We start from the raw sequence: 17,239 nt of genomic DNA on the forward strand, positions 1-17,239 counted from the left end.
CTTGGATCTGGATGTAAGAAGCACCAAAAAAACAAAAATTCAGCATTCAAAGTAATTTTTTTTTTTTTTTTTTTTTTTGAGACAGAGTGTCCCTCTGTCACCCAGGCTGGAGTGCAATGGTCGGATCTTGTCTCACTGCAACCTCTGCCTCCCAGGTTCAAACTATTCTCCTGCTTCAGCCTCCCAAGTAGCTGGGATTACAGGCGCATGCCACCATGCCCGGTTAATTTTTGTATTTTTTTAAAATAGAGACAGGGTTTCTCCATACTGGCCAGGCTGGTCTGGAACTCCTGACCTCAGGCAATCCACCTGCTTCAGCCTCCCAAAACACCAGGATTACAGGCGTGAGCCACCGTGCCCGGCCTCAAAATAAATATCTTAATGCAATATTTAAAAAAAGAAAAATCAAAATGTATGCAAATAACATGCATAATGAACAAAATGTCAAACTTTTAAACAGAGACACGATCAGTAGTACTGGCTTTTTTCCTTTTGCGTCAAGATCCACAGTGACTCTGCAGGGCACCTCGTCACCCCCACCCTGTACATGAGGCCAGTGGTCCACACACACGTCTAATTTTCAGAAACCTAAATTTCCTGATATTCAAATCTCGAATCAAAGTGATGATTACTGGGTGACTGCTGATGATTACTCGAATCAAAGTGATGATTACTGATTTACTGCGCTCTGACCTCCTCCTGGTCCCGGACATAGCTGACCCCCTCTCTCCGGCATCTACCGCACGCATCACCACGAGCAGGGATAACACGCATGTGTCCGAGGTGCAAGCGTGGGTGTTGCAGAGTCACACGCGCAAACGTCACAGAAGTCAGCGTTTGGCTTCAAATATTTCCCAGTGTGGATTGGCTTTTAGTCAACGGGAATGCGGTAACTGTTGGTAACAGAACAATGAGCTGCGCGCCAAGCCAAGTCTCTCTTCGGTGCCACCCGCGGGCAAGGCCGGATTAATCACCGCTGCTGCCGGCCGCCCATGTGTCCTGATGTCCTGGGACCCGAACCCCGTTCCCCGTGCCTTGCCATGCTGGAGCCTACGGAGGGCGTCGGAAACTGCCCTACAGAGCAGTCGCCGGGTAAGCGGTACCTGCCTTCTCAAGCCATCAGCCCCTCTGGCACCCCTGTCTGAGAACTCCAGGCAGGTACTGACTTTGGAAGGGAATTTCAGTACCCTGAAGGTGGAGATAGGTCAGATTTCAAATTAATTGGTCAACATAAAGGGAGAACAAGGAGTCCAGCACAAAATTGGTATGTGAACAGCGTTGAGTGGTGAGGAAGCCCCCTCAGCAACTCTGCCTGGGCTAGAGGTCCCTAAGCTCCTGGGTGGGATTTGAGGACTTTCCGATCCACACTAATAAACTTACACTGACCTTTTACCACTTAGCATCTGCTGCGTCTATAATTATGGTGGTTTGTAGATTAAGTGAAACGGAGATTAAGTAAATTTTGCAGTCTTGATTCTCCAACAGGGGTGTGTGGGTGTGGGTGTGGGTGTGTATCCCTAATACATTGTTCCCAGCAAGTGCAAATCGACACCTTGAAGAGGAAACGTTATTTGATGAGCCCTACAAGTAGAATCCAGTGTAGTTAAAATAATGATTAAAAGAATATTTGGATATTTGGGTGGGGAAAAACAAAATCTCAGAATTGTGCCAGGTAAGACCTAGCAAGGCTTTCTGGAGTTCTCTGACTCATCTGCAAAGACGGGGGGCTGCTGTGATTAAAGGAGGCTGAGAGTTCTGTGTTGAATTGAAAACTCTTCACACTAAGTCTTAACTTGTGCCTGCGTGTTGCATGGAGGTACAAGAATTTATCATCAGAGAGGACATTTTCTTCTACAGGTTTTAATACTGACCTTATTCTTCTAGGATTTAATAATCCTACCATTTCAAACATTTTTTCCCTTTGATTCTAGATCTTCAGGCATTGGGTGGTGGAGGAAGCAGCTGCTGTTCTCTCCGTGCTAGAACTGTTCACATCCCAATTTTGTGATGGACTCTTTTTATTTTCCTTTTAGGCTAACCAATTAATTTGAAATCCAACTTTTCGCCCTCTTCAAGCTACTGAAATTCAGGCCCCTAAATTCAGTACCTTTTCTGAGTGACATCCTCCACCAGCCAAAACAATGCTGCAAATTGAAATTCTACCTTCTTCAAATGCCCCTCTGCCTCCCACTGTCCTTTTGTTTTTTTACCTCACTTGACAACGATCCTCCTCTGTCTCCTTTCCAACATGCTTCCCTCTCCTTTCTTTCCATGAAAGGAAAGACACTTCATCGTGATCTTCCTTGGATCCCACTCTCCTCTGGTTAACTGACTCATCAGATCAGCACAGTTGCCCCGATGAGATCTCTGATGAGTTCCACATTTACCCTTGCAGCTTTCAGGTGGGTGCCTTGACCAGTATTTCCACCATGGCCTCAATTTCAGCATTTCTCAGCTGCATCTGTCTTCCCTTCCAGTCACCTTTCTCATCAAGTCATCACATCATCATCATCGTCACCTATGACTTCCCTCGTGCTAATTCTCTGCCTCCTTTTACTTGCCAGTTCCCATTCATTCTCCCTGAACACGCCCCATGTCATATCTGTTCACTGCCCATTCACACTTGCCCCCGCCCTAGGGCAGGCTCCTTAGCTGGTGGACTTTGTTTCCCAGAGGTAGCCTTGCTTCCTGTCTGCAGTTGTCACTGTACCCCAGGCCCCCATACACATCACTGCTAGAGTCATCTTCCTGAAGCCTAGCTTTGTCACGTTTTTTCTAGTTCAAAAATCCAGTAATATCTTCCTATTGCCCCAGAAGTGAGCACAATGCTGAATCACCCAATAGTTCTGTGCCTTCAGGGTACCAACAAAGCAAGGGCACCAACAGAGAAGGAGGAAAAGTGTTTGTGACATAATTTGATATTGGATATTGTGTAAAAGCATTGACATTGTTATCCTTAATTAGACTTTCTTACATGAATTTTACCATACAGTTACTTAGAATATGTATTTCATATATATGTACACATACATGTGTTTATATATCATATAAAATTAAATGATGTTAAGTTAGAGTTCTCAAGGCCTGAAGAAGTTTTCTCTGGGCACTGATTAAGTACATAGTTCTGAGCCTAAATTTCAAAGTTGGCATAAATAATATGACCCCAACCCACCTTTCTTATTTCTCACAATTGCCTTCCACATGCCTTTTACTTCAGCCAAAGGCTGTACAGCCCTACATACCTTATACGTTCTTCTGCTTCTTCTGTTTTGTGTGCTTACTCTCCTCTTCCACCAACATCCGGTTTCTAATTTCACCTCACCTCTCAAGGCCCAGCCTGACTGTTAGTTGTACCCTGAAATCTTCCAACGTGCCCGGGCTAACAGTACAGGCATACTTCGTTTCTACTGTGCTTCACTATATTGTGCTTTGCAGATACTGCTTTTTTTTTTTTTAATGTTACTATCATATTTGCTTAAGGGACCACGAACTGTGCCCCTTTAAGATGGCAAACTTAACTGAATTCCTTTAGATGAGGGCGTATGGTACTAGTGAAGCTGTGTGTTAACTGGGAACTGGAATTGTTCCACCACGGATTCACTGAAATGTGAATTGGCACATTTTCATGTTTCTTGGTACTTTGATATTAATATTTTGTACCAGATTCATGTAAAATTATTGATTGGAAAGAAACAAGCTGTGACAAAAACTTGTGTAAATAAATATGATAGTGATTTACATATTATGCTAATACTTTCAATTTCCCTTTCACTTCATATTTTTTGGAATTTGATTTAAATTTTTAAATATTCATTCTATGACTACAATTTTCAAAATGTGCATTATTTTCTGATTATCAAATTAATATGTGCTTATTGTAAAATACTCACACATCACTAAAAATAAATATTGCCTAGAAAGTGAAAGTCCCTCATGATTTCAAGTGATGACTTTTGCTAGTAATTTGAAGTGTGTGCATTTTGTATTCATATAAATATGACTTTTAACAAAAATATTGTTACACATATTATACTGCCAATTACTTTTTATTTATAAATATATTTTAGATATCTTTAGATGTCTAGATATCTATTTGCATCAGTTAGAGTTCTCCAGAGAAACAAAACAATAGGATATATAGAGATATATAGAAAGAGACTTATTATGAGGAATTGGCTCACTTGATTATGGAGACTGAGAAGTCCCACAATCTGCTGTCTGCAATCTGGAGCCCAGGAGAGAGCCAGTAATGTAGTTTAGTCCAAGCCCAAAGACCTGAGAACTAGGAATACTGATGTCTGAAGGCAGAAGATGGATGTCCCAACTCCAGAAGAAAGCGTGAATTCACATTCCTCTGTTTTTCTGTTCTATTGGGGCCCTCACTGGATTGGATGATATCCACCCCCATTGGCGAGGGTGATCTTCTTTACTCAGTCCACTAATAGTAATGCTAATCTCTTCCAAAAACATCCTCAGAAACACACCCATAAATAATGTTTTACCAGCTATGTGGGCATCTCATAGTACAGTCAAATTTATATATAAAATTAACCATCAGACCACCTCTCTATATTTTGAAACTACTTCATAGTATTCCATTGTGATGTCACATGTCAATTTAACCTGCATTCCAATTAATGGGGACTATTTTACAACCACAGAAAATGTATGCTGAAATAAGCAGTGATAATCACATTTGTCTGGGTGTATGCACCTGTGTGTTTCTGAGTCCTGGAGGTAGAATGGCCGCATCAATTTAAAAGCACATTTATACTTTTAATAGATGGCTGCCAAGTTTTAATTCTTCTTTGACTGGGCTATACCACCGCAAACACTATGCAAAGATGTGACTGACGGTATGTAGTAGAGGCTGATAGTTGACATCTTTAAGTTGAAATACCCAGATGAGGGCTGGGTGTGGTGGCTCATGCCTGTAATTCGAGCACTTTGTGAGACTGAAGCAGGCAGATTGCCTGAACTCAGGAGTTCGAGACCAACCTGGCCAACATGGTGAAACCCCATCTCTACAAAAAATTAGCCAGGCGTGGCAGCATGCACCTGTAGTCCCAACTACTTGGGAGGCTGAGGCAGGAGAACTGCTTGAATCTGGGAGGCAGAGGTTGCAGTGAACCGAAATCACGCCTCTGCACTCCAGCCTGGACAACAGAGCAAGATTCTCTCAAAAAAAAAAAAAAAAAAAAAAAAAAAAAAAAAAAAAAAAACCAGGTGAGAATGTCTAAGCCTGATCCAATGGGTTTTTCCAAGCTCCAGGCTCGGCTTGTGTAACTGGATAACAAAGCACCCTGATGGCAATGCTTAAACCTGAGCCTATGAATGCTCCAAGTCCCTAGATTCAGCTTGCTTAACAAGGTGTCAAGGGAAGTTCGGGACTATACATTTGCAGCTGCTGTCCATCACTAGGATACCTACCTTCCTCATTCCTTTAAATACGTTCATTGCACTAAATATAACTCCTATTAAAGTCCTCTACCAAATAGCAAAACCACTATCAAAATTTCATATATCACCCAGAAAGATTTATAAGTCAGTTATAACCTCACCATTCATAACATATCCCGGCTAAAATTCAGTGATAGTTTTGACTCTGATAATTACAATGTTTGTCAGATTCCAGGACTACAATGATTATACTTTTCACTTTTATCATGTCTTGTTAGCTCTACTTTTTCATGGCAAATTACAGACAGACTTTACTTTTTCCATATTATTTTAGGTCATGTGGCCTATTAATGTTATTTTATAATTTAGCAAAGGATTTTTTTTAAAAAAAAGCAAAGCATTTAAACAGCTGTTGCTAAAGTTTTATTTTTAAAACAGAGCTATGGGAATAAAAGTTGCTTCTCTACCAAAAATTCGCATAGTATGAGTATGTTAGCAACTCATGAAAAATGAAGTCACTGTTGCTTGCCAAGCAAGGGAAAATGTATTTATTCATTTGTTCAGAGAAAAATGACATGTATTCATTCATTTCACATTTTTTGAGAACTTACTGGGTGCCAAGCATAATGTGATAGGCACAAAAAGAATGTCCTATAATAACATACATTTTATCCTACTCTTTCCACCTCCAACCCTATACTGGGCGAATCCTCTGTAGGAAACCTATCAAATACTAATTCTTCATGTTCAAAGAAACATTTAAGAATAGTTCTTTAAAGACCAAATTACCTTGCCTCATAGAGAATAAAAAACTTGCTTTTGGTGTATATGTACACATACATATTTTTTTCTCTCTGATTAAAAATTATTTAAACATCTGTGCCTAGGATTAAGGATAATGAAATTCAACCACAAAAATGAGTAAATAATATATAATTGTAGTGTTGGAATTTATCAGTTTAGGATGGTTATCTCCATATTCACCTTTCTTTTGATCTTCTTGTAGACATTATTGTTATTGACTGCAAATGCCTCAGCATTTTTGTTCATTGGAATGTAGTTTGACAGATTAATTATATGTTATCAGGCAGTTGAAGATCAACTAAAGATACGTGGCCACAAGAGGGATGCTGATGTCTTCGAGCTGTTCCTTTCTAAAAAGTAAGTGAACTTAACATAAAAAAATGAAAGAGTATCATGTTATCGTGATCATGTTAAAATGTTTCACAGATTCAAATGTTCTTTTCCATTTTTGTCCCTCAAGGACTGGGTAGGCAACCACACTCCAATTATTTTACCACTTCCTGGAGTCCACAGTTTTCTATTGGAGAGACAAAATACTGAAACTGGTTTAAAAAAAAAAAAAAGATTATGGAGACAAGCTGTTTGAATCCCAGCTCTTTCTCTTCCAGCTGGGTGATCTTGGGTATGTCGTACAACCTCCCTATTAGGATTGTCAGGTTTAACAAATAAGTATATAGGACATCCAGTTGAATTTGAATTTCATAGAAACAATAAATATAATTGTAGTTAATATAAGTATGTCCCACACAGTAGTTGGAAAATTCATTGTTTCCCTGAAATTCAAATGTAGCCCGATATCCTGTATTTTATCTGGCAATGCTATTCCCTGGGTATAATTATACTACCTCATTCTCAGGGTTGTTGTGAAGCTTAGGTGAGTTACTAAAAGTTAGTCAAAGTTACTGGCACACAGTAAACACTCAATGAGCATTAGTATGGTTAATATTATTACCATTACTGGGAATCCTTATACCACATACTATGATAATGACCCCCATTGTACTACAACCTCTACCTATCCCCATACAAATTTTACTGGTAAGTAGAAAAATCCCTCTCACATATCAACAGCCCTCTTTGATTCCACTCGAACTCCTCAAGGAGGCAAACAACAAATTGGGTTTTTCTATAGAGTAGAATGAGATAGAACACAGGTATGGGAGGAAAAGGGAGTTATAAATAAAATTAGACTCTGATACCACAGTTCTCACTGGCCAGTAAGTGACACTGAAGTTTGCATTTTAAGAACGGTGACCCTATTCCTACATTGTGTCCCCCTTTGTGCTTTTTAATGCCTCTGAATTCTGTGTATTATTTTTAAATAGGCTTCCAGTAAATAAAATGCTTTAGTTTATCAACAAATTTAATCACTTTTATTTCTAGCAATTTGGGGAAATCCTTTATTATTATACATATTTTATTATAAATAAATATTTATGTTTATCAGTACAGAGAAAAGTGTTTATCTTTGTAAGGGCTCTGAATCTCTTGGTAGTAAAGGAATACATTGATGACAAGTTTGAAATATTTAAAAATATATTTAGTATGGAACACGTATGGTGAAGCATTCTGACACATTTAAGGTCATGCTTTGAGCCACTCGATATAGGTCAGTTGGTTTTAAAATAACAATAAATACTTCATGTGGTCAAAAGATTGCATCTTTCATGATTTTAACAATTGTATACTATTGATCACTATAGTAAGTAGATAGTAAGAGTAACTTTAAAATACTAGAAAATTTGAGATATTGATCACCTGACAGTAGGTAATTAATGGTCTCCTTATGGGAAGGACAACACCTTTTACATTTTGAGGATACTAAGTTACCATTTCATCCAGCTGTGGACAACAACTATTTCCCAGTCCAGATGCCAATACACTGGTATACTGAGTTATTTATTTGCCTAAGTTTCTGTTGACTCTGGGAAATGAAAGCATCTTATTGACTTGTTCTTGAGTGATCATGGAGAACATACATTGTAACAGGATGTTGACAAGTATTGTCAGCATGAGTTATAGCCATCATTAGTAGAATTACCTCTCACTTATCCTTCGACTGGCCTCACCTTATAATGTAACAGCTTGTTACTGATTTCAGACAGGTTTATGTGCAGAATAAACCCTTCTGACATGAAATAGTTAGAGTACCCTTAAAAAGTGAATTTATATGATATTAGATATGGGCTTATAAAAATTTTTTTAAATTAAATTTTAAAAATGAAAAATGAATTTATTGTATTACCTAATCAATGAAAATTCAACATTGATATTACTGCTACAAAAAAATTAATGACAGTAACTTGACACAGTTAATACTTTAAAGTTTTAGTGTATTAAAACAACTTTCACACCACTGCACTCCAGCCTGGGAGACAGAGCAAGACTCAGTCTCAAAAAATAAAATAAAATGAAATAAAATAAAATAAAATAAAATAACTTTTATGGGAAATCCTCTGAGTGGGGCATGAGATACTCTAATGTAGCCATGTAATGATTTCTTTATTATTTATCGTAGGAACAGATGAAGTTAACATACTCTCACTATCACCCAATGCAATAGTTACGGTGCCCCAAGGTCCAAGTACTCTTTCCCTGAAATAAGCTACATATCTACAGTGAGAGGGGAGAATGTATTATTATTTGTACAAATTTCCTACTAAAAGTTGCTTTGAGGCCAGACGCGGTGGCTTACACCTGTAATCCCAACACTTTGAGAGGCTGAGACAGGTGGATCACATGAGCCCAGGAGTTTGAGACCAGCCTGGGCAACATGTAAAATCCTGTCTCTACAAAAAATTAGCTAGGCATGGTGGTGTACACCTGTGGTCCCAGCTACTCAGGAGGCTGAGGTAGGAGGATCTTATGAACCTAGGAGGTGGAAGTTGCGGTGAGCCGAGATGGAGCCACTGTACTCCAGCCTGGGCAACAGAACCAAACCCTTTCTAAAAAAGAAAAAAACAAAAGTTGTTTTGGAAGAGTCTGAAACATTTTGTTGTGCCAGGGAAGTGCTCAAAAACTAATGGTACATATCAAAGAGACACACGATTCTGCTTGAAATGTCTTTTATAAGGGAGAATTTGATCATTGTTTTAAGTGATAAAGGATTAAGAAAAAAAACTTGAAAATTCAGGGAAGATGGGGAGGAGAATGAATGAAATAGAAGAGGAGGGAACAGATGTTCATTACATAAGAATAGCAGCTAAAAATGTAAAAAGCATAAGAACATTAGGAAAATCATTTTATAATCCTAAATCTATTGGCTCAGATAAGGATCATCAACTGAAGCTAAAGCGATTGAGTAAAGAGTTGTCAGGGAGCAAGATATACACATGATCTCAGATATTCGCCTCATGTATGACTTTCCAATTATAAAATTTGTACTTTTATAGTGGCGAGAACTGGCAGATACCCTCTTAACCAAATGACTGAATTTAGCTTCATCAAGACTGGGGCAGACTGACATCATTTGGATCCTTATGTGATTCAGTAATTACCACCCACGTAATTGAGAAGTAGACATGATCTTCCTTGCATTTGATCATTAGGAAACAATCCAAAAATCAATAATGTAAGACATTCTACCAGACAGTTATCCTGGACTCCCCAAAAAGCTAATGTTTTATGGCTTGTTTGTTTGTTTGAGATAGAGTTTTGTTCTTGTCACCCAGGCTGGAGTGCCACGGCACGATCTCGGCTCACTGCAACCTCCGTCTCCTGGGTTCAAGTGGTTCTCCTGCCTCAGTCTCCCAAGTAACTGGGATTACAAGCATGTGCTACCACACCTGGCTAATTTTTGTAGTTTTAGTAGAGACGGGGTTGCACCATGTTGGCCAGACTGGTCTCAAACTCCTGACCTTAGGTGATCCATCCACCTCAGCCTCCCAAAGTGCTGGGATTACAGGTATGAGCCACCATGCCCAGCCCAAAAAGCTAATGTTAAGGGAGAAAAAGGAAAGAAGATGATTACCTTTAAAAAGACTCAACAATTACACCACCCCAAATGCAATGCATGACTGTTAACGGGATACAGGATTTAAAAAAAAAACAAAAGAAATGTAGGAACAACAGGGAAACTTTGAACATGAAAGGCATATTAGATTAAATTACTGAATTCCATTTCATCTTCTTAGGTGTGAGGATGGTATCTTGGTTATGCAGGACAATGCCCTGATATAGGAGATACACAAGATGAACTCCTTAAGCTGAGACACCTGCAATAAGCCTGCAACTTTATTTTCAAATGATTCACCAAGAAAATTATCAACCAATAAACAATAAATTAGATAGATAGGATAAGCGTGTGACAATATGTTAAAAATTCTGATGGGTATACAAGTGGTCATTGTACTATTCATTCATCTTTTCTCAGGTTTGACATTTTTCAATATAAAAAGTTAGTGAAAAAAGGTTTATTTTGTTTAGAAATGTTTGCATGCTTTCAAAAAATGTATGTTTTTATAAAAATTAGAAAAATATCATTCCTTCAGCATCCCAAGGTTAAAAATAATTGTGATAAAATTTTACCATAAATGAATTAATATCTGTAATAATAGTAAATATTGATATTTTTATGCTTTGAAAAGTATCTGGCACACAATACATGATCTATAAGAATTTGATAAATAAACAGATAATGATATGTGATCTATAAGCATTTGATAAATAAACAGATATGTATATGTATACATACTTGGGTTCCACAATTTCTGCCCTGAGAAATAAGAGATCCAACTACTCCAGGCCACATCAATCAAATGACCAACTATCTCAGACAGTGCCCTCTCCCAAACCCACATCAGCCCCTTTGATAAGTGAGCTGCCTTAGGAACAAGAACCAAGACCACTTGAATAGGTGGAATCTCATACCATTCAAGAAAAGTGGGTAATATTTTAATCCTATAATTAATAAATAAAGGGAGAATTAAGGAAAGCAGATGATTACCTTGAAAAAGACTCAAAGATTACATCACCCCAAATGCAATGCATGAATGTTAATGGGATACAGGATTTAAAAAAACCAAAAGAAATGTAGGAACAACAGGGAAACTTTGAACATGAATGGCATATTAGATTAAATTCATATTTCACACAGTGTCTGTCTCTTGGTGTCCTGCAGTTTCCATCAGAGTCCAGTCTGGCCAAATACTTCAAGGTTATTGCCCCACAGTAATAATCCACAGATGATATTGAAACAGGACCCAGCTACGTTTCCCACATTTACTTGAAAGTCCAGTATTAGCTTCACTTTTTTCCTTTGTCCTCTCCCCAGTAAAACTTGTTTTGAATTAAAGTTCCAATAAATTCAGTCATAAGGAGGTGTTAATTTTTGCTAATGTGGTAAAGTGCTCCCCTTCAAGTATTTGCTTTAACTAGCTGACAAAATCTTAATCCAAATGAATGAAGTTATAATGATGGAATTTATAAAATAAGCAGGTGAGTGTGCCAACAATTTTGAAACGACAAAGAGAGAGAGACCCTTCTAGTTACTACGAAGCCATACTAACTACATGCCCAGTCTTACCTACGTGTGAACTGATTGTTGCTAATGTTCACATTTTTTTTCTTTCCAGGGAACTGACAGAGGTCATTGATCTTTCTAGGTTTAAAAAATTAAAATACTTATGGCTTCATCATAACAAGGTAGTGTTGTATTTTATCTTTCAATTACTAAAATTAAACTACTATCTTAATTTTATGTTCCTAATAGAGCTAATCTTTAAAAGTATTAATATTTTTTGCTTAAAATTTAAATTCAGCTAAGAAACCAATATAAAACACATATATCTGGTACATATATGTCTGGTGTGTGTGTATATATATGTATGTGTGTATATATATTTATCTGGTATACATACACATATACACACACGAGATACATTGAATAAGGACAATCTGTGAGGTGCTATCAAATTGCAATTTTACTTTTGTCTCCCATGTCCTATCAAATCCACTTAGTGGAAGCTATTCCTACTTAGGCCCCTGAAAGAAAACCCAGGCAGCCCCATAACCTTTTTCATCTCTCTTAGGTAATACAAAATCTTACAGCCCATTGAGTCATAGTCATAGTCCCAGTTCATAAATGAGAATATAATAGCCAACTGTCAATCTTCAATCACAAATGAGATAAGCCCCCATCTATATCCAGCTATGGCTGACTGCAGATGGCCACCTACCTTCTTTATTAACTAGAAAGCCATGGTTGGCTGTTTTCCTTCCTTCTTATCTCCACTTTAGCCTTCTCCAGGTTTGGTATGGAATGGGGTGGTGTACTGGTAGGAAAAAGGCAAGGGAGAAGCAAAGTTCTCTGCTTTGTACCCTGTAGTACTAACAGATGTTCAAAGTTGATCGTTCCCTTTATGGCTTATTCAGAAGTTCCTCTGCTAGGCTTCTCCAACACTGACTCCTCTTCACTGGCCACTCCTGGCTCACCTCACCTTTATCCCAGGGCTACTTACAACTGAGGGTCTTTTGGCCTTGGCAAATCACCCTCATGTGCAGAATCCCTTATACAATGCCCCAGGACAGCATACCTAGTCCTCAGACTCACATATCTTTGTCCTGCAATCAGAAGCCAAGAGGGTTGGTACCTCCCAGTTGCTACCAGATGTGGTTTGGCTCTGTGTTTCCACCCAAATCTCATCTCAAATTGTAATCTCCACATGTTGAAGGAGGGATATGATTGGAGGTGATGGATCATGGGGATGGTTCCCTCCATGCTGTTCTCATGATAGTGAGTGAGTTCTCACAATAGCTGATGGTTTTTAAAGTGGCACTTCCTCCATTGCTCCCTTTCTCATCTGCTACCATGTAAGATGTGCCTTGCTTCCCCTTCACTTTCTGTCATGATTGTAAGTTTCCTGAGGCCTTCCCAGCCATGTGGAATGGTGAGTCAATTAAATATGTCTTCTATATAAATTACCCAGTCTCAGGTAGCTCTTTATAGCAGTGTGAAAATGGACAAATGCAGAGAATTAGCACTGGCAGAGTCGGGTACTGCTGTAAAGATAACCTGAATATGTGGAAACAACTTTGGAACTGAGTAGTAGGCAGACGTTGGTGGAGCAGTTTGGAAGGGCTCAGAAGAAGACAGGAAGACATGGGAAAGTTTGGAATTTCCTAAAGAGTTGTTGAATGGTTTTCACCACAATACTGATAGTGATATGGACAGTGACGTCCAGGCTGAGGTGATCTCAGATGGAGATGAGGAACTTATTGGAAACTGGAGTAAAGGTCACTCATGCTATGCTTTAGCAAAGAGACTGGTGGCATTGTGCCCCTGCCCTAGAGACCTGTGGAACTTTGAACTTGAGAGAAATGATTTAGAGTATCTGGCGGAAGACATTTCTAAGCAGCAAAGTGTTCAAGACTTAACCTGGCTGATTCTGAAAGCATTCAGTTATATGCATTCACAAAGAGATTATCTGAAACTGAAACTTTTATTGAAAAGGGAAGCAGAAAATAAAAGCTTAGAAAATTTGCAGCCTGACTGTTAGGTAAGAAAGAAAAACCCATTTTCTGGGGAGAAATTCAAGCCAGTCACAGAAATTTGTATAAGTAACAAGGAGTCAAACGTTAATAGCCAAGACAATGGGGAAAATGTCTCTGGGGCATGTCAGAGATCTTCAGGGCATCACAGGCCCAGGGCCCTGCCGCTCTGTGCAGCCCCAGGACTTGATGCCCTACTTCCCAGCCACTCCAGCTCCAGCTGCTAAAAGGTGCCAAGGTACAGATTGAGCCGTTGCTTCAGAGGGTGCAAGCCCCAAGTCTTGGCAACTTCCACATGGTGTTGGGCCTGCAGGTGCACAGAAGACAAGAGTTGAGCTTTGGAAACCACCTAGATTTCAGAGGATATATGGAAATGCCTGAATGTCTAGGCAGAAGTCTGCTGCAGGGGTGGAGATCTCACGGAGAACCTCCACTAGGGCAATGCAGAGGGGAAATGTGAGGTTGGAGCCCCCACACAAAGTCCCCACTGGGGCACTGCCTAGTGGAGTTGTGAGAAGACAGCCATTTTCCTCCAGACCCCAGAATGGTAGCTTCACCAACAGCTTGCACCATGTGCCTGGAAAAGCCACAGGCACTCAATGCCAGGTCATGAAAGCATCTCTGGGATTGTACCCTGAAAGACCACAGGGGCAGAGCTGCCCAAGGCCATAGGAGCACACCCTTTGCATGAGCATGCCCTGGGTATGAGACATGGAGTCAAAAGAGATATTGGAGTTTTAAGATTTAATGACTGACTGCCCCACCTGGTTTCAGAATTGCATGAGGCCTGTGGCCCCTTTGTTTTCAACAAATTCTCTCATTTGGAATGAGAACATTTACCCAATGCCTGTACCTCCATTGTATCTTGGAAATAGGTAAATTGCTTTTCATTTTACAGGTTCATAGGTGGAAGGGATTAGCCTTGTCTCAGATGAGACTTTGGACTTGGACTTTTGGGTGAATGCTGGAATGAGTTAAGACTTTGGGGGACTGTTGGGAAGGCATGATTATGTTTTGAAATGTGAGAAAGACATGAGATTTGGGAGGAGACAGAGGCAAAATGATATGGTTTTGCTCTGTGTCTCCACCTGAGTCTCATCTCAAATTGTAATCCCCATGTGTCAGGGGAGGGACCTGGTGGGAGGTGATTAGATCATGGGGGCAGTTTCCCTCATACTGTTCTCATGATAGTGAATGAATTCTCATGAGATCTGATGGTTTTTAAAGCGGCACTTCCTCCTTCATGCTCTTTCTCTCCTACCACCATGTAAGAGGTGCCTTGCTTTGCCTTATACCATGACTATAAGTTTCTTGAGGCCTTCCCAGCCATGTGGAACTGTGAGTCAATTAAACCTCTTTTCTTTATAAATGACCCAGTCTTGGGTAGTTCTTTATAGCAGTGTGAAAATGGACTAATACACTATCCAAGCTGATTTAACTTCCTCAGGAAGTGTCAGGCACCAGGCCATCATGCCTCCAAATGAGGGAGCATGTCTCAAGATCACCAAGTGTGGCTGTTGAAGCTTCTCTTAAAGGCCAGGGTTAAGGAGGCAGTGCTCTCCCACTCCTCCCTCACAGTGAGAGCCTGAGTGCTGGACTCAAAACTTTTTCCAAGCAAAAGAGCAAGACTGAACTAAAATTCAAACCCAGACAATCATTACAGTAAGCTGGTGACTAGGTTGTTTGCAACTTTCAAAAATTCATCTTCCGACAGCTTGTATTTGTTCATTATACAGTATATTGATAACCCAATCTTAGCATTTTGAATGTAGACTTTCAAACACTAGCTGACAAAAGAAATAATTTGAGTGTTTAGTAGTCATCTGCCTGTCAAGTAGTACGTCGAGATCTCAGCACTGATATAAACAGCCATGTTTATAAAAATATTTCAATATTTTATTTCATTCTTAGTCTTTTAAAACACCAACTAAGTGGAAAATGGAAAATGAAAGTGATTTGGTATTAACTATAAGCATAAATCTCATAAGCTTGAAATAATTTCTAGGAGAACAAACACAAATATCTTCAAGACCCAGGCAGCTAACAGCTGGAAAGTGCACACACTACTTTAGGGCATAAAAATTCAAAAACGTTTTTAAAAAACATACTGCTGGCCAGGCGTGGTGGCTAATGCCTGTAATCCCAGCACTTTAGGAGGATGAGGTGGGTGGATCACGAGGTCAGGAGTTCAAGACCAGCCTGGCCAACATAGTGAAACCCCGTCTCTACTAAAATACAAAAATTAGCTGGACATGGTGGCAGGCACCTCTAATCCCAGCTGCTTGCGAGGCTGAAGAAGAAAATTGCTTGAACTCGGGAGGCAGAGGTTGCAGTGAGCCGAGATTGTGCCACTGCCTTCCAGACTGGGTGACAGAGTGAGACTCCGTCTCAAACACACACACACACACACACACACACACACACACACACACACAGCCAAAACTTATCCTCAGTCACAATGTGCGACTTCCGTCAGAAAAAGATGAAAATCATCAGGCATGGCAAAAGTGACTAATCTTTGTTTTTAGTGTGTGTTCCTGTGGTGTTCAATGGTGTCCAGTTTGGAGGGAAAGAACATGTACAAATGTCTAGAAGGGAGAGGTATAACTAGGGATTTTATAATTTTTTTGGAATATTTCTGGGAATGGGTATCATCTGACTTCCAACTACTCATTGAATATTCACAAAATGGACTTGCAGATGCATCTGCGCTTAGAAAGGGATCGCATGCGCCATCAACTGTTTTACTTTCTTTTGTTTTTGAAGGGGTGGGGCAGGAAAGGAATACAACAAAAGGCTGAATTTTTTTCTTGTGCTGGATTGTTTATATGCAACCAACTATATTATTTCTGTGAACCCCAAGTATCTGAGACAGGTCTCAATCAATTTAGAAAGTTTATTTTGCCAAGGTTAAGGACACGTGCCCATGACAAAGCCTCAGGTGGTCCTGACAACATGGGCCCAAGGTGGTCCAGGCACAGCTTGGTTTTATGCATTTTAGGGAGAGTAGACATCAATCAATTTTCCACCTGTGACCTGAAGAGGGCTTCCAGGTCATGGGTAGATAAAAGACAAATGGCTGCATTCTTTTGAGTTCCTGATAAGCCTTTCCAAAGGAAGCAATCAGATATGCATCTATCTCAGTGAGCCGAGGAAGGACTTTGAGTTCTGTGTCCTTTGTCCCCAAAGAATTTCCTTGTGGACAAATTGTGAGAGAGCTATGTAGCTTTTTTTGAAATCTTAGTAGCTATCTTTTTTAGGAATAGAATGGGAGGGAGGTTTGACCTAAGTAATTCCTAGTTTGATTTTTCCCTTTGGTTTAGTGCTATTGGAATCCTGAGATTTATTTTCCTTTCACATTTCTAAAATCACTGTCACTTAATTTGTTCTTTATAAAAGAGACTTGTTTAGTCCATGTAGTACTGAAAGGATTTCATACCCAAAACAGCTTTTGAGTGGTGGTGGGATAAGTAAATGAGCTAATGTGAGTTTTCTTGTTGATCAATAATTGACTGGGTGCTAAGCTACCTAAGTATTCATATCCCAT

General features: G+C 39.5%; 1 protein-coding gene across 1 annotated transcript in view; it reads left to right on the plus strand.

Annotated features, from left to right (window-relative positions):
• The first annotated feature begins 873 nt into the window (after positions 1–873).
• The window catches only part of LRRC72 (leucine rich repeat containing 72), a 50,621-nt gene continuing 34,255 nt past the window's right edge, over positions 874–17,239 (plus strand). Inside the window, exons 1-3 of the mRNA XM_010357672.2 lie at positions 874–1,092; positions 6,488–6,561; positions 11,778–11,847. Coding sequence (XP_010355974.1) covers positions 1,003–1,092; positions 6,488–6,561; positions 11,778–11,847 — 234 coding nt within the window. The 5' untranslated portion in view covers positions 874–1,002. The remainder of the gene's footprint in view (positions 1,093–6,487; positions 6,562–11,777; positions 11,848–17,239) is intronic.

Source organism: Rhinopithecus roxellana, chromosome 6, assembly GCF_007565055.1.
Source record: "Rhinopithecus roxellana isolate Shanxi Qingling chromosome 6, ASM756505v1, whole genome shotgun sequence".
NCBI lineage: Eukaryota > Metazoa > Chordata > Mammalia > Primates > Cercopithecidae > Rhinopithecus > Rhinopithecus roxellana.